This window comes from Saimiri boliviensis, chromosome 11 (genome assembly GCF_048565385.1).
Source record: "Saimiri boliviensis isolate mSaiBol1 chromosome 11, mSaiBol1.pri, whole genome shotgun sequence".
Lineage (NCBI taxonomy): Eukaryota > Metazoa > Chordata > Mammalia > Primates > Cebidae > Saimiri > Saimiri boliviensis.
This window is the reverse complement of record NC_133459.1, coordinates 45,409,399-45,434,360: the sequence shown is the minus strand read 5'-3', so window position 1 is coordinate 45,434,360 and position 24,962 is coordinate 45,409,399. Positions and strand designations below refer to the sequence as shown.

The 24,962-nt window shown below is 41.2% G+C and overlaps 1 protein-coding gene across 1 annotated transcript in view; it reads left to right on the top strand.

Annotated features, from left to right (window-relative positions):
• ATPAF1 (ATP synthase mitochondrial F1 complex assembly factor 1) overlaps positions 1 to 18,028 on the top strand; it is a 36,591-nt gene extending 18,563 nt beyond the window's left edge. Inside the window, exons 7-9 of the mRNA XM_074380762.1 lie at positions 5,768 to 5,863; positions 7,311 to 7,418; positions 14,436 to 18,028. Coding sequence (XP_074236863.1) covers positions 5,768 to 5,863; positions 7,311 to 7,418; positions 14,436 to 14,630 — 399 coding nt within the window. The 3' untranslated portion in view covers positions 14,631 to 18,028. The remainder of the gene's footprint in view (positions 1 to 5,767; positions 5,864 to 7,310; positions 7,419 to 14,435) is intronic.
• The last annotated feature ends 6,934 nt before the right edge of the window (positions 18,029 to 24,962 follow it).

Below are 24,962 nucleotides of genomic sequence, written 5' to 3'. Positions count from 1 at the left end.
GGAGAATCACTTTAACCTGGGAGGTGGAGGTTGCAGTAAGCCAAGATCACACCACTGCAGTCCAGACTGGGCAACAGGGTGAGACTCTGTCTCAAAAAAAATAAATAAAAATAAATAATTTAGATTTCATCAAAATTAAAACATTCTATTTGTATACCCAAATAGCTTCTACATTCATAGCAACATTAGTCACAGTAGCCAAGAGGTATAAGCAGCTCAAGTTATGTCAGAAACTCTTGTAACTCAACAATAAGAGGACAAACAGAAATGGACAAAAGATTTGAACATTTTATGAAAGAATAGCAGATTAGCACCTGAAAATATGATGTGTGCCATCACTAGTCATAATGGGAATCTAAATTATAGCCACAGTGAGATACCATTAGAATGACTAAAATTTCAAAAACTAATCATACCAAGTGTCAGTAAGATTGTGGATCACCTGGAAATCTCATATACTGCCAGTCATATTGCAAAATGGTACAAGTACTTCAGAAAATGGTTTGGCAGTTTCTTTAAAAATTAAGCATATACCTGCCATACTAACCATTCCATTTCTAGATATTTTCCCAAGAGAACTCAAAGAATATGTCCATAAAATGACTGTGCACAAATGTTCAAGTAGCTTTATTTGTAATAACCAAATGCTGGAAACAATTCAAATGTCTGTCACTAGTGCACAGAAATTGTGAAGGGAGAGAGCGAGAGTGTGTGTACATATACAATGGAATAACATTTAGCAATAAAAAGGAATAAACTGTTGATACATGCAACAACATAGGGTTCCACAAAAGGGCCACAGGTGCAAAACAACCCCCAAATACTGAAGGATCTGAAGCCAAAGAAGGAGGCAGGCAAATCCAGTTTGTGGGTACAGGATGATTTATTGGGGGAACTTAAATAAAGAAATGTAGTATTGGGTGGCTGCAAGACAGGTATATCGCTACACCACAACTAGACAGACCAAATATATCTTACATCTTGGGGAAAGTATACATGCTCTAGAAGCAATGTATTGGTGGATACAGTCATCCACCTACACCTATGATTTCTGCAACAGCATCAAGGATTGTTTTGGAAGAAACTTACAATAAATAGATATTTCTACATGAAGAGTAATACATCAGCTAAGCATTTGGGAGGCATTCCTGGGCTGGGGGCTAATCAGAAGTCACATTGTGGACTAGCATTTAAAAGTCACTCCTCATGTCCCCATACATTTTTTTTTTTTTTTTTTTTTTTTTTTTTTTTTTTTTTGAGACGGAGTCTCGCTCTATCGCCCAGGCTGGAGTGCAGTGCACTCCAGCAATCTCTGCTCACTGCAACCTCCACCTCGCCTCGGAGTAGCCGGGACTACAGGCGCTCGCAGCCATGCCCGGCTGATTTCTTATATTTTAGTAGAGACGGGGTTTCACCATGTTGCCCAGGCTGTTCTCAAACACCTGAGCTCAGGCAATCCGCCTGCCTCGGCCTCCCAAAGTACTGGGATTACAGGTGTAAGCCATCATGCCCGGCCCTGTGGTTCCATTTTTACAAAATTCTGCAAATGCACACTAACCTATAACCACTATAGAGTGGCAGAAAGCAAATCAGTGGTTGCTTAGGGACAGTGAAGGACAGGGAACTATGAACCTCAAAAGGGCAAAGAAAACCTGGAAGTAGTAACTATGTTCATTATGTTGATTTTGGTTATGGTTTCACAGTACACATATGTCAAACTCATCAAATTGTATACTTTAAATATGTGCAATTTGTTGTATTTCAAGTATGCCTCAATAAAGCGCTAAAAAAAAAAAAATTCCCCAGCAAGGGATCATCTGTCAGGTAGGCACTAAGTTTATCTCATCTAATAATAATAAATTGGAGCATGAGTGGTTGGCAATAAGAAGATAATTTTGTGACTAATATGGATTGGGCTGCTTTATACTTTTGTTATCATTCTCTTCTCCACTACTCATCCCCAATTCTAAGCACCTTGAGCATAAAACATATCATTTTTTGGTGTTTAGTCTGGAGCCATGCTCCAATATCAACCTCATCTAATAGAATATGAACTAATTAAGCAATTGGAACAAGAGCTCATTCAGCAGCATTAGAAAGTTTAGAAATTGAAATGTGGCCGGGCGCAGTGGCTTATGCCTGTAATCTCAGCACTTTGGGAGGCCAAAGTGGGCAGATTACTTGAGGTTGGGAGTTCAAGACCAGCTTGACCAACATGGAGAAACCCCATCTCTACTAAAAATACAAAATTAGCTGGGCATGGTGGCACATGCCTGTAATCCCATCTACTCAGAAGGCTGAGGCAGGAGAATCGCTTGAATCCAGGAGTTGGAGGTTATGGTGAGCCAAGATCACACCATTGCACTCCAGCCTGGGCAACAAGAGAAAAATGCTGTCTCAAAAAAAAAAAAAAAAAAGAAAGAAAAGAAAAGAAAAAAAGGAATTGAAACATTCATCAAGAGAAGGTTAGTGATAAATTTCTACCGTAGAATTCCATACAACAGTGAGAAATTTGTGAATTAAGAGTTACAGTTATCAACATGGATAAATCTCAGAAGCATAATGTGAAGTAAAAATGTTACAAAAGGATACACATACTTTGATAAGATTTAAGTTTTTAAACTTACAAACTATTTTAAAATTTTTTTGTAAAGATAGGGTCTCACTATGTTGCCCAGCCTGGTCTCCTGGGCTTGAGCAGTCCTCCTGCCTAAGCCTCCCAAGTAGCTGGGACAACAGGCACATGCCACCACACCCAAGTATTTGTATTTTTTTTGTAGAGACGGGGTCTCACTCTATTGCCCAGGTTGGCCTCAAACTCCTGAGCTCAAATGATCCTTCCACCTTGGCCTCCCAAAGTTTTGGAATTACAGGTGTGAGCCACCATGCCTGGCCTGTAAAGTACTACTTCTTACTTACAGTCATACACATATACATTAAAAGTATTAAAATATGAAAAAGGACAGACACACCAAATGCAGGATAGATGTTAACTCTGGGATGGGACTGGAAGGGAATGCAGAGGGAACCTCATTGTATTTCTGATGCTTTCTTAGGTGGATTGATAAGTACATGAGTGTTTATTGCCACATATGAATTTCTTGATTTAAAAAAAAAACGTTTTAGGCTGGGAGCAATGTCTCACACCTATAATCCCATCACTTTAGGAGGCTGAGGGAGGTGGATTACTTGAGCCCAGGAGTTGAAGACCAGCCTTGGAAACATGGCAAAACCCTGTCTCTATCAAAAAAAAAAAAAAAGTAGCTTAGTGGTGCACACCTGTAGTTCCAGCTACTTGCTTGGGAGGCTGAGTGGGAGCATCACCTGAGCCCAGCACATCAAGACTACAGTGAGCTATGATCATGCCTGCACTGCAGCCTGGACAACAGAGTGAGAACCTGTCTCAAAAAAATAAAAAAAAAAATTAAAAAAAAAAAAAATGTTTTAAGAGAGAGAGATCCAAGGTGGCTGATCACTAGCAGCTCGGGATTGTAGCTCCCACTGAAAGCGCAAAAAAGGAGAGGACGCCACACCTTCACATGAATTCTTGTTGCTCACGCACCAGGAGATTCCCAGCGGAGGAGCCCCACGGGTCGCCAGCGCGACTCTTGTGACCGGCGAGGCGGTTTTGCCGGCACCTCGGAGCGTCGGTTCTCGGTGCAGAGTCGGAAAAGCACCCTCAATCTTAATGCCGCTGATTTAGTCGGTGCAGTGGGTTGCTCAGATTTCGGCGCTGAGAATCAGTAAGTTGGACGTCCACTCAGAAACCCAATTACAAAGACGGTAATTATAAAGACCACAGATGGATAAATCTACAACGAAGGGAAGAAAACGGTCAAAAAAGGCTGAGAATACCCAAGATCAGAACGCCTCTTCCTCAGCAGGGGATCCCAGTTCCTCATCAGCAACGAAACAAGGCTTGATGGAGAAAGAGTGTGTTCCAATTACAGAAGCAGGCTTCAAAACGTGGATAATAAGAAACTTCTGTGAATTAAAAGAACTTGTTATAACACAATCTAAAGAAACTAAGAACTTTGAAAAAAGGTTTGACGAAATGTCAACAAGAATACAAAATTTAGAGAGGAAAATAAGTGGAGTTGAAAAACACAATACGAGAACTACGTGAAGTATGCACAAGTTTTAACAGCCGAATTGATCAAGCAGAAGAAAGGATATCAGAGGTCGAAGATCAACTCAATGAAATAAAACAAGAAGACAAGACGAGAGAAAAAAGGATAAAAAGGAATGAGCAAAGTCTCCAAGAAATATGGGACTATGTGAAAAGACCTAATCTACGCTTGATAGGTGTACCTGAATGTGACGAAGAGAATGAATCCAAGCTGGAAAATACGCTTCAGGACATTATTCAGGAAAATTTTCCCAGCCTAGTAAGCCAGGATAATATTCAACTCCAGGTAATACAGAGAACACCACAGAGATATTCCTCAAGAAGAGCAACTCCAAGGCACATAATCGTCAGATTCACCAGGGTTGAAATGAAGGAGAAAATACTAAGGGCAGCCAGAGAGAAAGGTCAGGTTACCCACAAAGGGAAGCCTATCAGACTTACAGCAGATCTCTCAGCAGAAACCCTACAAGTCAGAAGAGAGTGGGGGCCAATATTCAACATCCTTAAAGAAAAAAACTTTCAACCCAGAATTTCACATCCAGCCAAGCTAAGCTTCACATGTGAAGGAAAAATAAAGTTTTTTGTGAATAAGCAAGCACTCAGAGATTTCATCACCACCAGGCCTGCTTTGCAAGAGCTTCTGCAAGAACCACTACACATATGAAAGGAACAAACAGTATCAGCCTTTCTAAAAAAATTATCAAAAAGAGCATCAATATAATGAAGAATTTACATCAACTAATGGACAAAATAGCCAGCTAATGACAGTATTAAACTCACATATATTATTATTAATTCTAAATTTAAATTGACTAAATCCCCCAATCCAAAGACAGGCAATTTGAATAAAAAACTAAAACCCATCAGTATGCTGCATCCAGATCCATCTCACATTCAAGGATACACAAAGACTCTAAACAAGGGATGGAGAAAGATTTACCAACCAAACAGAGAGCTAAAATAAAAAAATAAAAAGCAGAAGTTACAATTAAGCAACAAAGATCAAAAGAAGCAAAGAAGGACATTATATAATGATAAAAGGATCAATGCAACAACAAGAAGAGCTAAAGATCCTAAATATATACGCACCCAATACAGGAATACCTAGACATACAGGACTTATAAAGAGACTTAGACTCCCACATAATAATAGTGGGAGACTTCAACATTAATATTAGACAGATCAATGAGACAGAAAATTAACGACATTCAGGTCTTGAACTCAGATCTGGAACAAGTAAATGTAATTAACATTTATGGAACTCTCCACTTTAAATATACAAAATATACACTCTTATCAGTACCACATCATATCAATTTAGAAGTTTAAATGAAATCTTGGTTGGCTCCTTGTTTGTTATTCTCTTCCCTCATTTTCTTTCATGTCTCCATTATTAAGGACAATTATAGGCATACCCATATTTAGACTGCATTCTAGCCTGGGCAATAAAGCAATACCCCCATCCTCTCTCCCTCTTCCTCTTTCTCTTTCTTCCTCTTCTTTATTCTTAAAAAAAAAAAAAAAAGTGTTTTAAAAACCAAATATGGAGGAAACAGAACAAATGTTAAAGGTGGTTTGGATATAGAGCAAATGATTTTATTTATTCATCCATCTCCTTGTGTATCTGTTTTTCACAGTTTCTGTGTGCTCTGCCAAGAAGGGAAGGTTATGAGTTCTTCGTAGGACAATGGACAGGTACTGAACTCCACTTCACTGCACTTATAAATATTCAGGTAGGTGGCTTGTGCCCTTCCTCTAAAGAGGACTACCTCTTGGTGGGACTAGGGACCCTTGCTGAGGCCCAAGAACATAGAATATCTGCTGACTCCCAGCATTTATTGTTGTGGCACTGATGAATTGTCATACTTTTTATGTTGGGCTAGTTTTCTAGGCCCTCCTCAATATCTAGAAATTGGAAAAGACTCTAAAACACCTTCTTTGACTACTTCTGATTCTCTTTTGTCACTTCCCCAAACCTCTAATTGTATATGCTGCATGTGCCTCACTTTAACAAAAATGCCTGAGTTATGATAGTTATTTTTTTAACCCATGCTATAAGCCACTTGAGGAGAGCTCCAGGTCTTAAATGTGTTTTATTAACTGAGTCAACACCTTCCAACATGCTAAATGGTTTGTTTAGTAAATGTTATTTTGTTTGCTTCCTTCCTTTTTGTTCTTTATTTCCCATAAAACAATATTAACTTTTAAATACTAGATTTAACCCTAACTTTTAAATATTATGGGATTGTGTTGGGAACTGTGCTAAGGCTTGGAGATCTACAAGACAAGATCCCTGCCTTCATGGAGCTAATATTCAAGTATAGGAGAAAGATCCAGAAGCATAATTACAATAAAAGTGATTAATATAATATTAGAATAATAACAAAAATGATCAGTATAACATTAGAAGTATGTTAAAGAAAAATGAACTATTACAAGTACCCTAGTGATCGTTGGATATATATAATTAAAAAGACTCTTGCTGAAATTTTAGAGATAAGGTCCAGGAATCTTCTTTTGAATGTCGTCGTTTCCTCCTGTGCTATATAGGGACTTTAGCTTTGAACCCATCCTTTCTACATGGTCTAGACTTGAGGTTTAGTAACCAGTGCCCTGATCATTCTTCATAAAATTATGGTGTTTCCATTTCCTTCTCCCCTTCTCCCCTTCACGCCCCCAGCCCTGACCCAGATTATATTTTATAACTGCGCATTACAAATCTGACTCATGTGCAAACTCTCCAGCTCCTGCTGCAGCTTAAAAGAGCTCAGTCTTCAGAGCCAGCCAAGGGGAGTAGATTTCAGCTGTGAAATGCACTAGTCCATAAAAGTGGCAATTACACAGGCATATTACTTTCTTTAGAACTTGATTTGGTAGCTGCTTGTGCCATTTTGTTTTTAAACATATAGTCACAGTGACGGATTCACTGCCTGTTGTAAATATTTTCTGGGAAAAAAGCCAAACCTTTTCCAGTTGAAGACACAAATAACACTGTGCAAACTGTCAGTTTCACTGTGCCTTTACAGGCCTGACCTTACTACCACATACCAGTCCTCCAACTCACTAGCCACCCAAGGAGCTGTTAAGAGCCAGAGTTTCCTCTAGACTCCCTATTGCTTTGAAATTGCAGTTTGTTGTGATGGTACCTTATTGAGCCTTGATAAGCATTCCACCTTGCAGACCCGAGGGGAAGCTGCAGCCAGCCAGCTGATTTTATATCACTATCCTGAACTTAAGGAAGAAAAAGGCATAGTGCTGATGACTGCAGAAATGGATTCCACATTTCTGGTAAGAATTAACTTGTAAAAGTCTTTGGATTTACCTTGTGGCACTGAAGGTATTACTCTTCTGCCAAAGCTCAGGAAATTTCAGAGAGCTACATATAGCTTGTTTCTTACTTATTTTAAAGTTGACAGTAAAGTTGTCTTGCTCAAGATCTTCCGATCTGAGGTTAGTACAGATCCTTAATCATTTATTCGCAATTCTGAAACCCATGGGCTCTGAGAACAAAATGTTTTTGTTCTCGTTTGGTCACAAAACCTTATGTAAACTTGAACTCATTTGGTAACTAAATCTTTAAATTGATGTGAAACTATTTATATAATTAATCCCACTTGGTATGGTGTATTATGCATTTTACTAGGGAAATATTAATGTGTTTGAGTATGGGGAGTCACATAATATACAGTTACACAGTGTCTGTACCTATTACCTTTCTAAAATTCAATAATTCTGAATCCAAGACACATCAGGCTCTAAGAGTTTCAGATAAGAAATAATAGTCAGCCAGGTGCGGTGGCTCACACCTGTAATCCCAGCACTTTGGGAGGCCGAGGCGGGTGGATCACGAGGTCAAGAGATCGAGACCATCCTGGTCAACATGGTGAAACCCCGTCTCTACTAAAAATACAAAAAATTAGCTGGGCATGGTGGCGCATGCCTGTAATCCCAGCTACTCAGGAGGCTGAGGCGGGAGAATTGCCTGAACCCAGGAGGCGGAGGTTGCGGTGAGCCGAGATTGCGCCATTGCACTCCAGCCTGGGTAACAAGAGCGAAACTCTGTCTCAAAAAAAAAAAAAGAGAGAAATAATAGTCAAGTAAATGGCTTGTTAATTATAGGGAAGAGTTGTAGGGAAGCCTAGGATAGCTGTCAATATTTTATCTTCCTTCATACTGTTCGTGTGTACAACATTCATCATTTATAGTGATTTTCTTTCCTGCTTTTCCCATTCCTAGATGGAAATCACTGAGATAGAGCATTGGCCATATGCTCATAGCTGATGATGCCCACTATGTTCTCTCTGCACATCCAGGTGCCAGGAGCAGTGTTGTGATTACTGTACATTCTGTTTGTCTAGTCCTTGCTCATTGTGATCACATTTAGCTGGCAGAGGTTAAGTTCAGAATGTCCCCGAATAGTGGACACTTCCCCCTAACAGTCTTAATTGCAATACCCACTTATTTTTTCTCTTTATCTTACCAACTGCATAGGGGGAAAGAAGTGATGTCACTCAACTAATATCACAGTAGCGGTAAGCCACAAACCTAGGACACAATGAAGATTCTACTTCCCTATTCTTGAAGCTATTCAGTTCCATCTCTCCCATTCTTCCTTCCACGTAAAGGCTTCCATTCATCACATCAACTGAAAGTTACCCAAAATTCTGTCCAAAAATATAGAGTTGCCATTAACTGAGATAGGAAAGATTGCAGGAGGAATAGGTTTGATAGGGAAATCAGGAGCTCACTTTTGGATGTGTTAAATCTGAGATGCCTATTAGATATTCAAGTAGTAGGCAATTAGATATATGAGCCTGGATTCATGGGAGAGGTCCAGGCTAGATATGTAAAATGGGAATTATCAGCGTACAGATTGTACTTAAAACCATGGGACTGAATGAAATCACCAAGCAAGTAAGTAAAAATAGAGATGAGAAGAGAACTAAGAACTGAGAGAGGGGTCTTCATCCCTTGAGAAATGAAGAAGCATCCTCAAAGATTAAGAAGGAATGGTCGTGAGGTAGAAGGAAAGTTAAGATTGTAGAAAGCTCTAGAGGCTAAAATTGAATGTTTCAAGGAATAGGGACTGCCCAACTCACCAAATCTCCCTTGTTTGTTAGGGCAAATGAGATGAGGGCTGAGAATTTACTGATTTCACAAACATGGAAGTCACTGGGGGCCTTATAAGAGCAGTTTCATAAAAGTGTGATTGGAGTAGATTTAAGAGAGGATGGAAAGAGAACCTATGAAGAATCAGCTTAGAAACTCTTTCAAGGGACATTTCTATAAAGGGAAGGAGAGAATGGGGTATTAGCTGGAGGTGGAGAAGTACAGCCAAGGGTATCTTTTGTTTCAAATATGAGAAAGATAGCATATTTGTATGCTGATGGGAAAGGTTCAGTAAGAGGCTGGGCACAGTGGCTCATGCTTGTAATCCCAGCATTTTGGGAGGCTTGAGGCGGGTAGATCGCTTGAGCTCAGGAGTTTGAGACCAGCCTTGCCAACATGGTGAAACCCTGTGTCTACAAAAAATACAACAGTTAGCCAGGCATGGTGGCATGCACCTTGTAATCTCAGCTTCTCAGAAGGCTGAGATAGGAGGATCACTTAAGCCCCAGCAGCAGAGGTTACAGTGAGCTGAGATTGCGCCATGCATTCCAGCCTGAATGGCAGACCCAGACCCTGTCTCAAAAGAAAGATCCAGTAGAAAGGGAAATAATTGATGATATAGGGGAAGAAGTGATATGTTTGAGTAGGCAAGTCTGGTAATGCAGGTTGATCTTTACCAGGAATATCAGCAGGAGAGAAGCCAGAGTGTAAAGACACTGATATAATTAGATGGATAGAGGTAGTGATATAAGTTTTCTGCAGGTAGCTCAGTGAAAAGAAAGAAAAGTTATCAGCTGAAAGCAAGGTTGGGAAAATGTTGGACTCTTGAGTCAAAAAGAGGAAGTACAAAATTGTTGTCTAGGACAAGTGTCAGCAAACTACAGCCTGTGGGCCAAATCCAGCCCACTGCTTGTTGTTATAAGGCCTGCAAGTTAAGAATGTTTCCTATCTTAGCCGGGTGCGGTGGCTCACACCTGTAATCCCAGCACTTTGGGAGGCTGAGGTGGGTGGATCTCCTGAGGTCAGGAGTTCAAGACCAGCCTGACCAATATGGTGAAACCCCATCTTTATAAAATAATTAAAAATAAATAAATTAAAAAGAATGTTTCCTATCTGTTTAAATGGTTAGGTGGAAAAACTCTTTATTGTTATAGAAATAAAGAAATTATTTATTTAATAATAAAGACTATCATTAAAGAAAAGTAGTATTTCAAGTTTTATTGGAACACAGCCATTTTCATTTATTTACATATTATCTGTGGCCTGAAGGGAAGTAAAGGTGAATGCAAAGCAGTGATTATTGACCACAGAATGGAAGCTGGGTAATGAGGAAAGTGAAAATATAAGGGAGGTTAGAGACAATAAGAATTTTGAGTCCTAGTGGGTTGTGGAAGTTGAAAGTGAGCAGATAGGAAATAATCTGATCATGTGAGTGAGTGACAAATAGAGACTGTACTATATTTTCTGGTCTTTGGCAAAGCGCAGCATCTAATCGTATTAAACGTGGATCCCAGAGGTCAGAGGAGGCCCATTCTGCTTTTTGCCATTTTTACCACCTCACTCTGGGGGTCTCAAACTGCTGCATAGCTCTCATCATTGTTAAAATTTGCTTCCTGGCCTTTTAACATTTGAGAGCAGACAAGATAATATATATTTGTGTTGTATAAATCAGCTTGATTGTGAGGTTCCAATGTAGTCAATATAGAACTAGACATGTTAGAACTTATTGTTCATGACTTAAAGAAGAGAAACTTAGAAGTATAACATAAATATATGATCCCCTGTATACTCATGTATGAACTGTGCACTTTAGGCATAGTGTTTCCAACTGTGGTACAAAGCATTAACCTCAAATGAATAGAAATACATGGAAACTAGAAGTTTCTTCTCAACTAACTTTAATGCTGAAAAACTAACGGAATATTAAAAAACCTAGCTTTATTTGGCTCCACATCTATGTCAATAGATGATTTCAATGAAATGCAGTAAATGCTAGGATAGACATGCAGAAGGCTCTAAGGGTAGAGAGTGGGGTGGTATCCCTGGCCAAAGGGAGTAAGATTTCCTGGAGATGACACCCGGGCTGAACCTTCAAACACCAGCAGGAGTTTAGCCCAATAAAGAAGGGGAGAAATATTTCTGACAGAGGGAATAACATAAGTAAATAATAAGAGATGTAAAATGACTTGGAGTATTATAAAGAGCTTGGTATCGTGTGTGTGTGTGTGTGTGTGTGTGTGTGTGTGTGTGTGTCTGTGTCTGTGTCTGTGTCTGTGTCTGTGTATATAAGGAGGTTTGGTGGGTTGTGTTTAGAGATTTGGCTTTACCGTAAGGGCATGCAAAGAGTCGTTAAAGGATTTGAATAGAGAAGAACCCATAAGGAGTTGGATTTTAAGATCACTAACCTTAATTATTTGCTTCCTAAACATTCTGCAGTTCAAGTCTGGTCAGTATGATAATTTAGAAGTCAGTTGCAATAGTCTGCACAAGAAGTGGTGAAAACTTGAACCAGAGCAGTGGTAGTAGAGATGGAAGAAAGAGAATGACCCCAGAAATATGTAGGAAATAAAATAGGCAGGACTTCGTGCATTGATGATAGATTTAAAGATTGAAAGAGAGGGAGGAATCAAGTTTGTTAAAATACCTCTTTACTGCGCGCACAGGAAGTTAGTGTATTTATCTTATTGGGTCTTGGAAAAGAGGTGACTATTGTTTCATGTTGAGAGCCAAGAGAACAAAAGGCAGGGGGAGAATAAGGGTGGTGGGGGTTGCGTTTCTATAACCCTCCATGAGAGATAGACATCTCTCCCTGTGTCTTACCTTCCTACTCACTGCACTAGTGGTCTTCAAACTTCTCTTTAAAGTAGTAGGAGGATCCCTTTATCCAACCAAAATCTGATTATTTAAAACCCCAGGATATGACAGCTAAAACAGAAGGGACCTGAGTCACCTCCACAAAGCCCCTAGGATTCTGTAGAATAGTTTGAACAGCAGTGTTCTAGGGTGAACACAGCTGAACTTACTCCTACCTTCATCACCCCCAGCTTCAGATAAAAGTTGATGTCAGAGGCCCTGTAGACCAGGGGCTGAGAGAGTGGTAGTATCCTCAGATTACGGCAGTGCACTTGCTTCAGAAATGATTTGCTCTTGAGGCATCGGTGAATTTAAGAAAGGTAAAATGGATGAAGTAGAGTTATTGCCCTTAATCAATCTTAATTATCTTGCCTTACAAGAAACAAAAGCAGGATGAAGTGGGGGGTATACCAGCCAGAGAGTCTAGAGGTCTGATCCTGGCTGTGACCTTGGCTGGCTACTTGACCTTGGGCCCATCCCTGAACCTCATCTACCTTGGTTTCCTAGCCTATTAAATGAGAACTGGGTGATCTCTGAGGTCCTTTCTAGCTTTAAAATTCTATTAATTTGAAATAGCCAGCTTTTTGGGAAAAGGTTTTTGATTGAAGATGCAGTCTCAGAGATTAGTGCCTGCTCATGAGAAATGACCTGAAAGTCCCACAGAGGGAATAGAGGTGGAGCACAGCCTATGTTATTTATAAACCCATCTTCATCATTTTCTAGCTAGACATAGCACACTTTTGGCAGTCAGTTTTTAGTGGGAATTTTCCATTATCTTTTGAGGTTTAATTTTGGCCATATGAACACAGTGATAATAATGGACAAGTACTTCTGACCAACTGGAACTGCAGAAAGTATGGCAAAAGTTAGGGTTGTCTGAGGTGACTCTTCTGCAAGGTTTGAAAGTGTACACTATGTCCTTTTCCCCATCTCATTTTTTAATTTTTATTTTTATATAGTTTTTTTAGAGATAGAGTTTTGCTGTGTTACCCAGGCTGGAGTGTATTAGCATGACTTTAGCTCAGTGCAGCCTCAAACTCCTGGGCTCAAGTGATCCTCCTGCCTCAGCCTCCCAAGTAGCTAAGACTATGGGCTCATGCTACCATATCTAGCTAATTTCTCCGCCTCTGTCATGTAGAGTGGCCTGCTACTGAGCTTTAAAGGTGGCCCCTTCTCTTCCCTGGGCCTTTGCTGACATATTAGTTATAAATGGCTGCATAACAAATTATTACAAAATCTAGTGGCTTAAAACAACAAACATTTATTACCTCAGAGTTTCTGTGGTTCAGGAATTGAGGAGCAGCTTAGCTGAGTGGTTCTGGCTTAGAGTCTTACGAGGTTGCTCTCAAGATGTTGTCTAAGGGTTCAGTCATCCCAAAGGTTGATTGGGCTTGAGCATCCACATCCAGCCCCTCTCACATGACTCTTGGGAGAGGCCTCATGTTGGCTTTTCCATAGGACTGCTAGAGTGTCCTCACAACATGGCAACTAGTCAGATAACAAGAGAGAAGCTACAACCTTTTATGACTTGATAGAAGTCATTTTCCATCATTTTTCATAGTCTTTTTTTTTTTTAAGAGATAGCGTTTCACTGCATTACCCAGACAGTCTCAAGCAGTCCTCCCACCTCAGCTTCCTGAGTAGCTAGGACTACAGGCTCACACCAATGCCCCCAGCCATTTTGTCATAGTCTATTTGTTAGCAGGAAGTCATTGAGTATAGCCCTCACTCAAGGAAAGGAAAATTAGGCTCTGTCAAAGGGAGGAGTATCATAAAATTTGTGGGCAAATTTTGAAACCATTACAGCCGGCTCTGGGAGTACTTTTCTGAGTGGTATTATAATAGGTTTTATTCAAGTGTATGTCATCTGATTAGTCAAGAACTTAGTTCTCACTCACAAACTGGTTCTTAGAGCTGGGTAACCATTGCTCTCTTATTTCCCTCTTGAGACATATTTAACAATTATTAAGGAACTGCATGAAGAGGAATAATGTGAACATGTACATTAATTTATTCAGTAAACATTCACCAGATGTCACTGTGTGCAGAGATATAAAACAAACCACGGTCTATGTCTTTGAGGAATTTGTACTAGGGAAAATAGACCAAAAAAAAGAAAAATATAATACAGTATGATAAATACTATGATAGTGGTAAGCACAGGATGATTTGGTACACAGGGAAGGGGCACCTAACAAAGACTAGGGACATCAGGAAGTTAAGGAAACTTTCTGGAAGTGGTGACTCTTAGGCGTGGGCCCCCACCCAACACAGAACTCAGACAAGAGCTTTGTGGCCCTGTGCAAGAAAGGACCTCATTATTCTTTTTACCTTACCTCACAGAATGTTGCTGAGGCACAGTGCATCGCCAACCAAGTTCAGCTCTTCTATGCTACTGACCGGAAAGAGACCTACGGGTTAGTGGAGACCTTTAACCTCAGACCAAATGAGTTCAAATATATGTCTGTCATCGCTGAATTGGAGCAAAGCGGACTTGGAGCAGAACTGAAATGTGCCCAGAACCAAAATAAGACGTAGAAGTGTACAGGTTGGCCCTTTACCATAGTCCAAAAAAAAGGACTATGAAAAATGATGGAGAATGACTTCTATCAAGCCATAAAAGGTTGTAGTTTTGCACTTGCTAGTTGGCTTAGTCCTTGATAGTCTAGAGCCCACCCACTCCTCAAGAACTTAAGAGCTCAGCATCTATAATGAGCAGTTGGTAATGAGTTGCCCTATGTGCTTATTGCAAGCAGTCATGGAGATGAGCCCTATTACTTGATATTCAGGAATGAAGATACCCGAACATTCTGAAAATTATCTCAGCATACTTGAGGTTTCCTTTTTTAAGTGTTTCAAGTTACAACAAAAGACAACCAAGGACATGCAAAACAGTTGACTTATTTTGCACAGTGTAACAACGCAGTTGCATTCTGGCCATTTTGACCTCATAGCTCCCAAATGATGAGTTTGTCATCTTTATAAACTCGTGACAGGATAATAAGCTTGAAGACCTGCTGTAGTTAGATATGGGCTTTAATGCTTCCCATGCACCAGTCCGCTGGACAAAACCGTAAGCCAAACATCCTGTTCAAACTGTAGAATAACCAGATATACCCATCAAGATAAAGACTTCATCTAGATGATGCCCTCTAGAGATGCCTTTAGTATAGCTGGCTTGGGGTATCAGCCAATTTCAGATATATTTAGATAAAACAGGTACAGGGCCTGCATACTATTAAGCCATAGGTTTTCCACCCACTTCTCTAACTCCACCTGTTAGAAGCTGTGTGTTTGAAGGAGTGAATCAGTGCAGTGTAAATAAAATGCTTTTGTAAGACGAAGATTAATCCAGATTTGCATTATTTTTTTTAAAACAACTCTAAACATGATACAAAAAAGTGGGTGAAAGTAATTGTTCCCAAATTTGGATGTGGGGAAAATACAGCAATAATTTTTTTTTAAGTCTGGCTTACAATCTTTGTTATACAAAATAATGAAATCTAAGTTATGTACTGTCCATAGTATCAGGGCTATGGGCTGATTTTATCAAAAATCATCTTGGGACTCAACAGTTGCTTGGAATGCCAGAAATAAGAAAGTTGCTCTCCAGTGCTGGAAACCCATCTTTTGTTTTTAGTGTCACTGTTGTGGCACCAAGCTCAGTAATAGGAAAGGACCGTGGTTACACACCAGCCTTCTGAACCCAAAGCCCCCAGTATTGTTGTCAGCTGCCTTTACTGTGGCATTTCTTTATCTTTCTTTTTTTCCTGAGATGAAGTCTCACTCTGTCTTGCCTAGGCTGGAGTACAGTGGTGCAATCTCAGCTCGCCGCAACCTCTACCTCCCTGGTTCAAGTGATTCTCCTGCCTCAGCCTCCCAAGTAGCTAGGATTACAGGCACATGCCACCACACGAGGCTAATTTTTGTATTTTTAGTAGAGATGGGGTTTCTCCATGTTGGCCAGGCTGGTCTCGAACTCCCGATCTCAAGTGATCTACCCATCTTGGCCTCCCAAAGTGCTGGAATTACAGGTGTGAGCCACTGCACCTGGCCTGACATTTCTTTATTGATCTAACATGCTCCACTTTGCTGCTCCAGCTTAAGATCTGGTTGGATGATGCTGAATGTGGTGAGTGGGAATTTAAGCAATATTTGCAGTTTGTGTGTGTTTTCTTCCAGAAGACTTTTTGTAGGTTGGGCCTGTCCCTAAGCTCTTTAAATAGAATGGACATTTCATTATTCTCTGAGCTGTGTCTCTTTTGTTGTACCTTTGAGTCTATGTATTAAGAGAGACAGACAGTATTTGTTTAACCTGGGGAAGCTGCTATCTTTTCAGTATTTCTCTAAAGGTTCAGCTGTTTCCTAATGTAAATTCTGGACCTGCTTCTGGTCCTGGCAGTTTATCTTTTGAGAAACTTGAGTCTTATCAGCCCTTCCATTTTCATTAAATGCCTTCTGACCTTCTGAATGTTTTGGGTCCAAAGAATTTTTGACATCACATGGGGTTGTTTTTATGGGTATCCAGTTATGTTTGCTTTTCTCTCCAGATGGACCCATTTATTAGCCTTACATGATACATTGTTACATCTCCTCCAGCAGGTGAGGAAATGATGGAAAAGGGAGTAAGAAAGGGCCAAGCACAGTGGCTCACGTCTGTAATCCCCCAGCACTTTGGGAGGCCGAGGCAGGCAGATCATGAGGTCAGGTATTTGTGACCAGCCTGGCCAACATAGTAAAACCCCATCTCTACTAAAAATACAAAAATTAGCCAGGTGTGGTATCATACACCTATAGTCACAGCTACTTGGGAGGCTGAGGTGGGAGAATCGCTTAAACCTGGGAGGAGGAAGTTACAGTGAGCCGAGACCACACCGTTGCACTCCAGCTTGGGTGACAGTGAGACTCTGTCTCAAAAAAAAAAAAAAAATTAAGAAATGGCCATTCGTTTTAATCACTCCTTCTGGCTTTGCCCTCAGTGCCTACCTGCCAAGAAGGATGTGTCCATGGATAATTATGTTGGGCATGACTAAACTACATGTAGCTGTTCTTTGTATTTATTTACCTAGAAAGATCTGGCAAAGAACTCAAAGAAAATTGTACCATTTGATCAGTCAGTTTGTCCCCTGGTGCTAGCTAGCATGGATGATGTTAGAGAAAGTGGACAGGCTTTAGAATTAAGTGAATATGGGTTCGTATGTTAGTGTTTCTATTCATTAGCTCTATACTGTTGAACAAATTGCTTTACCTATCTAATTCTGGGTTTTTTTCCATCAAAAATAGGGATAATAATATCTACCTCATAGGATTATTGTGAGAGTAAAATTAACTTCACTACATTAGAAAATATCAACTACCATCCTTTACTTCCCTTGCCCCTTATTAAAGACTAATACAAGTTAGCATTTCAGATGTGTAGATCATTCTTTATTCCAGTTAAAAGAACAAACTTTATCTCATCAGTTCTCAAACTTTAAAATGCAGTAGAATCACCTAGAATGCTTTTAAAATGCAGATTCTCAGGCCTCAACCCTACCCCCCTGCACTAAATCAAGATTGTACAGAAGGGACTGGGAATCTACTTGTTAATATGTGCTCCAGATAATTCTAAAGTAGGTAATTAGCCAACCACACTTTGATAACCATTGCCTTATTTCTTCTTTACAAAAATGTACATTGCCAGGTCTTTCTTTCCTGTGGATGCTAACTATAGGATTATTTAGGTTCCTCTGCTCTTTGTCTCCTATAGTGGCCCCTTTGCAAACTCCAAATACTTTATATTTATTTATTCTTGTGTCTTTTTCCCCCAACTAGACTGTGAGCTCCTTGAGAGCCAGGATTTATCTCTGTTCCCAGTGCCAAGGACATGGCCTGGACCATAGAAGATACTTAGTTTTCTGTTGAATAAATAGGTAACATGGATTTCAGCCAAAACATTGTCTTGTGTATGTACCTTTATTTAAATACCTTAGATTTAAAAGAATCTCTTAATACACATGGATTGAGAATTTGTTGAGTGGGAATATTTGCAAACCAAAATACCAAGTTATACACAGTTTCTGTACCTCACCTAATCCACTGGCATTACCTTGGTGGACCATTACACAGTACAACTTAACAGTTGCTCACAGCATCTATTCTGCAGCCACTATGTTAAGTGCTAGACGCAGAAAGATGAGTAGGGTATGATTCCTGCTCTCATGCTGTGTTTCAGCCACTGCCTGTTTCTCTCTTGCTTCTGATTCTGTGCCTCACACCTACACCTGATTATAGATTGCTTTGTCTTGTTCTCAGATGATCATACTGGCACTTCTTTCTTCAACCCGTTTGGAAGCTGGAGCCACATGTTTTATTTTGCATTCTCCTTACTAACCTTTTGTTCAGTCTTGGAGAAGAGATATTAATGCTCACTTCCCAGTCATTTGATTTGGCATTGAGTCAGCATTCACTCACACTTACTGAGCACCTATTTGCCAAGCACTGTTAAAAAAAACTGGATAATATAGCAATGAACATGGCAAATAAGGCTGCTGTTCTCATGTAGTTTATAGCTTGTAAAGAAGACAAGCCAATAAAATTATTTCAAATATGGTAGTGCTATGAAAATTAAAAACTAATATTATAGACTATGGAATGGAGGCAAAACTTAATCAGGAAAGGCATCTCTGCAGCAATGGCAGCTGATTCGTTAGCTGGGGAAAGAGAACCAAGTAAAGAGAACAGCAAGTGTTAACACCTGAAGCAGAGCCAAGCTAAGAATGTACTTGTTTCTGGACAGATATAAAGGTTCAGTATCTACCTTTTAGGAGCCCGCAGTTCAGGGGCATGGCCCTGACATGCATGATTACAGTACAAGATAAACTGATCAGTGCCATCTCAGAAGAGAGGCAAAGAGAGTTAAGGAACTCTACTGCATGCTGTGGAGGATGCAAAGCTTGCCAGACTAGGTACCCACCCACGAAGCACTTATGGCTTAATGGGGAACAACAGGTAGACAGAAAGTCTCAGAGGCTATGTGTTTCTGTCAAGAGACAAGAGGTACTGTGGGTTCAGAGCTGGCCTCCCAAGCTAGTCATGTACTACACAACAATGTTTTGGTCAAGTCGGATTGCATATACAACCGTGGTCCCATAAGATTATAATGGAGCTGAAAAATTCCTATTGCCTAGTGACATCATAGCTGTGCTAATGTTATAGCACAATGTATTATGTGTGGTGATGCTGGTATAAATCTACTGTACTTCAAGTTGTATAAAAGTATAGTGTATGGGGGCCAGATATGGTGGCTCACACCTGTAATCCCAACACTTTGGAAGGCCAAGGCAGGTGGATCCCTTGAGTTTAGAAGTTTGAGACCAGCCTGGACAACATAGTGAGACCTCGTCTCTACAAAAATATTTAAAAATTAACTGAGTGTAGTGGTGCACGCCTGTAGTCCCAGCTACTCAGAAGGCTAAGGTGGGAGGATCCCTTGAACCCGGGAGGTTGAGGCTGCAGTGAGCTGAGATGGCACCACTGCACTCCAGCCTGGGTGACAGAGCAAGACTCTATCTCAAAAAATAAAAAAGTATAGTGCATAAAATTAAGTACAATATATAATGCTTGATAATAGTAAATGACTATTACTGGTGTATGTATTTACTACACTTTTTACCATTTAGAATGTGCTCCTTCTACATATAAAAAATAGCCGGGTGCAGTGGCTCACTCCTGTAATCCCAGCACTTTGCGAAGCTGGGGTGGACGTATCATGAGGTCAGGAATTCTAAACCAGCCTGGCCAACGTGGTGAAACCCCATCTCTACTAAAAATGCAAAAATTAGCCGGGTGTGGTGGCGCACACCTGTAATCCTAGCTGCTCAGGAGGCTGAGGCAGGAGAATTGTTTGAACCCGGAGGCAGAGGTCACAGTGAGCCGAGATCAAATGACTGCGCTCCAACCTAGGAGACAGAGTGAGACTCCATCTCAAAAAAATAAAATAAGTCAATTGTAAAACAACTTCAGTCAGGTCTCTCAGGAGTTATTCCAGAAGAAGGCACTGTTCTCATAGGAGATTACAGCTCCATGTGTGTTACTGTCCCTGAAGACCTTCCAGTGGGACAAGATGTGGAGGTGGAAGTTAGTAATGTTGATGATCCTGATCCCGTGTAGGCCTAGACTAATGTACATGTTTGTGTCTTCACGTTTAACCAAAATGTTTAAAGCAAAAAATAAAATTTTTTAATAGGAAAAAAGCTTATAGAATAAAGACAGAAAATATTTTGTACAGCTATATAGGATGTTTGTTTTAAGCTAAGCATAATTATAAAATAGTCCAAACATTTTAAAAATTAACAAGTTTATAAAGTTAAATAGTTACAGTAAGCTAAGCTTATTGAAGAAAGAAAATAAAATTTTTTTTTTGAGACAGAGTTTTGCTCTTGTTGCCCAGGCTGGAGTGCTATGGCACGATCTTGGCTCACCACAACCTCCGCCTCCTGGGTTCAAGAGATTCTCCTGCCTCAGCCTGCCAAGCAGCTGGGATTACAGGCATGTGCCACCACGCCCGGCTAATTTTGTATTTTTAGTAGAGATGGGGTTTCTCCATGTTGGTCAGGCTAGTCTTGAACTCCCTACTCAGGTGATCCACCCACCTCAGCCTCCCAAAGTGCTGGGATTACAGGTGTGCACCACCGCACCTAGCCAGAAAGATGTTTTTATAAATTTGGTGTACAGTGTTTATAAAGCCTACTGTAGTGTACAGTAATGTCCTCAGCCTTCACATTCACTCAAAACTCACACACTGACTCACACAGAACAACTTCCAGTCCTGCAGGCCCCATTCATTGTAAGTGCCCTATACAGCAGTATCATTTTTTATCTTATACTGTATTTTTACTTTATCTTTTCTATGTTTAGATATGTATTGATAAGTACTTACCATTATATTACAGTTGCCCACAGTATTCAACACAGTAACACGCTGTACACATTTGCAGCCTAGGAGCAATAGGCTATATATCATTTAGATTTGTGTAAATATAGCCTAGACCACCTAAAGATTGTAGTCCCCATTGTTAAGCAACACTTACTTGACTGTATACATATTAATAATAACCACTAACTTTTACTGAGGGCTTACCATATACCAGGCACTGTGCCAAACCCTTACGTGGATTATCTCAATCCTAACAACCCTATGAGGTTGGTGGGAATCTGCTGGTTGGTGACATGTGCTGCCCTCTCCTTGTACCCTCCTGCCCCAACTCCAGCTCAGAAAAGAGAGCAACCAGCCAGGCAAGGTGGCTCACGCCTGTAATCCCAACACTTGGGAGGCCAGGTAGAGGCCAGAACTTAGAGACCAGCCTGATCAACGTAACAAAACCCCGTCTCGACTAAAAATACAAAAATTAGCTGGGCATAGTGGTACACACCTGTAATTCCAGCTACTCAGGCTGAGGTACGAGAATCACTTGAACCTGGTAGATGGAGGTTGCAGTGACCCATATTGTGCCACTGCACTCCAGCCTAGGTGACAGAGTGAAATCTTGTCTCAAAAAGAAAAAGAAGCCATGGTTGGCTGGCTCTGGAACCAGCCCTGAGAAACATGTCTCCCAATTTTCTTGCTGGTAACTAAAAAACGAAGAATGAAATGCATGCATTATATACCTCTGATTCCTCCAGACAATTTTGCAAGACATCACGTTCTAACTAGGGAGAACTTCCTTTGGAGAACTTTGGTCTTGTCAATTCTTCTGATCGGACAGGATGATAACAACATCCTTATCCTTGTTCTGCTAAAAGGGAGAGCAGGAGCACAGAAAGGGAAGAGATGACTTCAAGGTTGCTGTCTGCATCAGGAGCCAACTCAAGAATAGATGACTGTCCATGCTCCACACTTAATAGGATCATTTGTAATGTCCACTGAGCAGGCTTATTCTTCACATTCGCTGGAACAGGGCTACTTCTGAGCTCTTCAGGCCTTAGGAACTGGAATATCTACAAGAAAAATTGGTTCAAACCGCTTATGAATCATTACAGGTTCCCCAGAGCTTTCAGGACAAAGTCCTTTTAGATCATCTCACAGGAGCTTCAGGATCCAGTGCATGGTGTCTTCTCCAGGCTCATTTTGTGCCTTTCCTACCCACTCCTTTAGCTCCAGCCATTCTGGATGACTGGCTGTTCCCTAAACACATTGTGCTCTTCCTTCCTACCTCTGTTTTGCTTTTTTTTTTTTTCTCTGTAGCCCAGGCTGGAGTGCAATGGCATAGTCTCGACTCACTGCAACTTCTGCCTCCTGGGTTCAAGCTATTCTCCCGCCTCAGCCTCCCGAGTAGCTGGGATTACAGGTGTCCGCCACCACACCTGGCTAATTTTTGCATTTTTAGTAGAGACAGAGTTTCACCATGTTGGCCAGGCTGGTTTTGAACTCCTTACCTCATGATCCACCCACCTTGGCCTCCCAAAGTGCTGAGATTACAGGTGTGAGTCACCTCGCCTGGCCTGTTCTGCTCTTTTCAAATACATTTGCCCGCTTCAAATGCCCGTTCCAAGTTAAGTTTCAATTAACCTAAGTTAATTGAAAGCTTCACTATAGTATCTCTACAAGAAGCTTTCCTTGAGACCTATTCCCCTCCACATGGCCTGCCTGCAAGGCTAGCTTCCCCACCAGACTGAATAGCCCTTGGAGACTGGAATTATATCTTACTGGACATTATATTCCAAATGTCCAGCACAAAACCCGACAGACAGGGAAAAGATACCCTGTGGATGCTGAATAAACTCCATTTGAGTGACCAGAGCCCCTGAGCCTACAAACATCCCTGGCACAGTGAGATCCAGCTCTAGCAAAAACATTGTGGTTATGTCCCAGTCCAAGACAGTAACCATTTTGCTTGCTCTTACTGCGGAGGCTACATGTGGAAAACCAAGCCAAGGGGCCAACAGAGAAGGCAGTCAGGTCTAGGGTTTGTAAGCAGAAGGAACTGAGAGATGATGAACAAGCTTTTGGAGCAAGAAAATTATTTTAAAGTACCAGTCTGGCACTTTCAAGTTCTTGTGTTGTCTTGCCAAACCTTAACATTAAAAAAGACCTCACAAGCTGGGCATGGTGGCTCACACCTGTAATCCTAGCACTTTGGGAGGCCAAGGCAGGCAGATCATCTGAGGTCGGGAGTTTGAGATCAGCCTGGCCAACATGGAAAAACCCTCATCTCTACTAAAAATACAAAAATTACCCAGGCATGGTGGCAGAGGCTGTAGTCCCAGCTACTCAGGAGGCTGAGGCAGAAGAATTGCTTGAACCCAGGAGGTGGAGGTTGCAGTGAGCCAAAATCGCACCACTGCACTCTAGCCTAAGCAACAGAGTAAGACTCTCATCTCAAAAAAAAGAAAAAAAAAAAAAAAAGAAAAAAACCTTACAGACTATCCAGTCACCAGTTTTCAAACTGTGCTTCAAGAAATCTTAAAGTCGCCGGGCGTGGTGGCTCAAACCTGTAATCCCAGCACTTTAGGAGGCTGAGGCGGGTAGATCACGAGGTCAAGAGATCAAGACCATCCTGGTCAACATGGTGAAACCCCGTCTCTACTAAAAAATCCAAAAATATTAGCTGGGCATGGTGGCGCATGCCTGTAATCCCAGCTACTCAAGAGGCTGAGGCAGGAGAATTCCCTGAGCCCAGGAGGCGGAGGTTGCGGTGAGCCGAGATCGCGCCATTGCACTCCAGCCTGGGTAACAAGAGCAAAACTCTGTCTCAAAAAACAAACAAACAAACAAACAAACAACAACAACAACAAAAAAAACAGAGTCTGGCCGGGCGCGGTGGCTCAAGCCTGTAATCCCAGCACTTTGGGAGGCCGAGGCGGGTGGATCACGAGGTCAGGAGATCGAGACCATCCTGGTCAACATGGTGAAACCCCGTCTCTACTAAAAATACAAAAAATTAGCTGGGCATGGTGGCGCGTGCCTGTAATCCCAGCTACTCAGGAGGCTGAGGCAGGAGAATTGCCTGAACCCAGAAGGCGGAGGTTGCGGTGAGCCGAGATTGCACCATTGCACTCCAGCCTGGGTAACAAGAGCGAAACTCTGTCTCAAAAAAAAAAAAAAAGAAAGAAATCTTAAAGTCCCCTTAGAGATGGGGACCCTGGGAGTCTGACCCCCAACTCAACCAGAGAATCAGTCTTTTATTTACTGGGCTTCTCTTAAACTGTCATCTGAAGAAACAATTTTCAAGACAGACTGAAAAAAAAAAATCCCTGGTTTAGTCTAATCTCCCACCCACCATTGTAGGCCTCTCTACAGCACCACTCAGACACTGGACAACTGTTTAAAATCTTCCCAGGGACTGGGAACTCTCTACCCACTAACCAACCTGCACCATGCCGAGACAGCTCTAAGCAGGTTTTTCCCAACCCCTAGCCGAAATCTGGCCTCTTCTCACTATCCTCACCTCCTTCTGCCTGCTGTGGATGGAACCTCCCAGAAGAGTCTTCACTTTTCTACCTAACCATCTCTCCTGCTGATAAGCAAAGATAACTCTCAAGTTGCTTTGGCATCTCTTCAGCAGAACTGTCTGTCTTTAGTTATATGACTCCAAACCCTAGCCCCTCCCTTCTGGCTCACCTGCATCTGGACAGACTAGCTAGTGTCACCAGTGTCTGCCTCATAGTTGGGGCCTAGAGTTTAGCCCAACATGGCCTTGTGGGGTAATCAGAGTGGATTCTGGGTCACTGTCCCTTGGGAGTTGGCAGGGTCCACCTGGAAGTCACTTCCCGACATAGCCACTTACTGAGGTCATCTCACTGACTCCACTTCACCTCTTCCTGGCCCTTGTCCTTACTCCCACCTTCTGCTATCTTCCCATAATCTGTTGTCAAACACGGCTTTTCCTA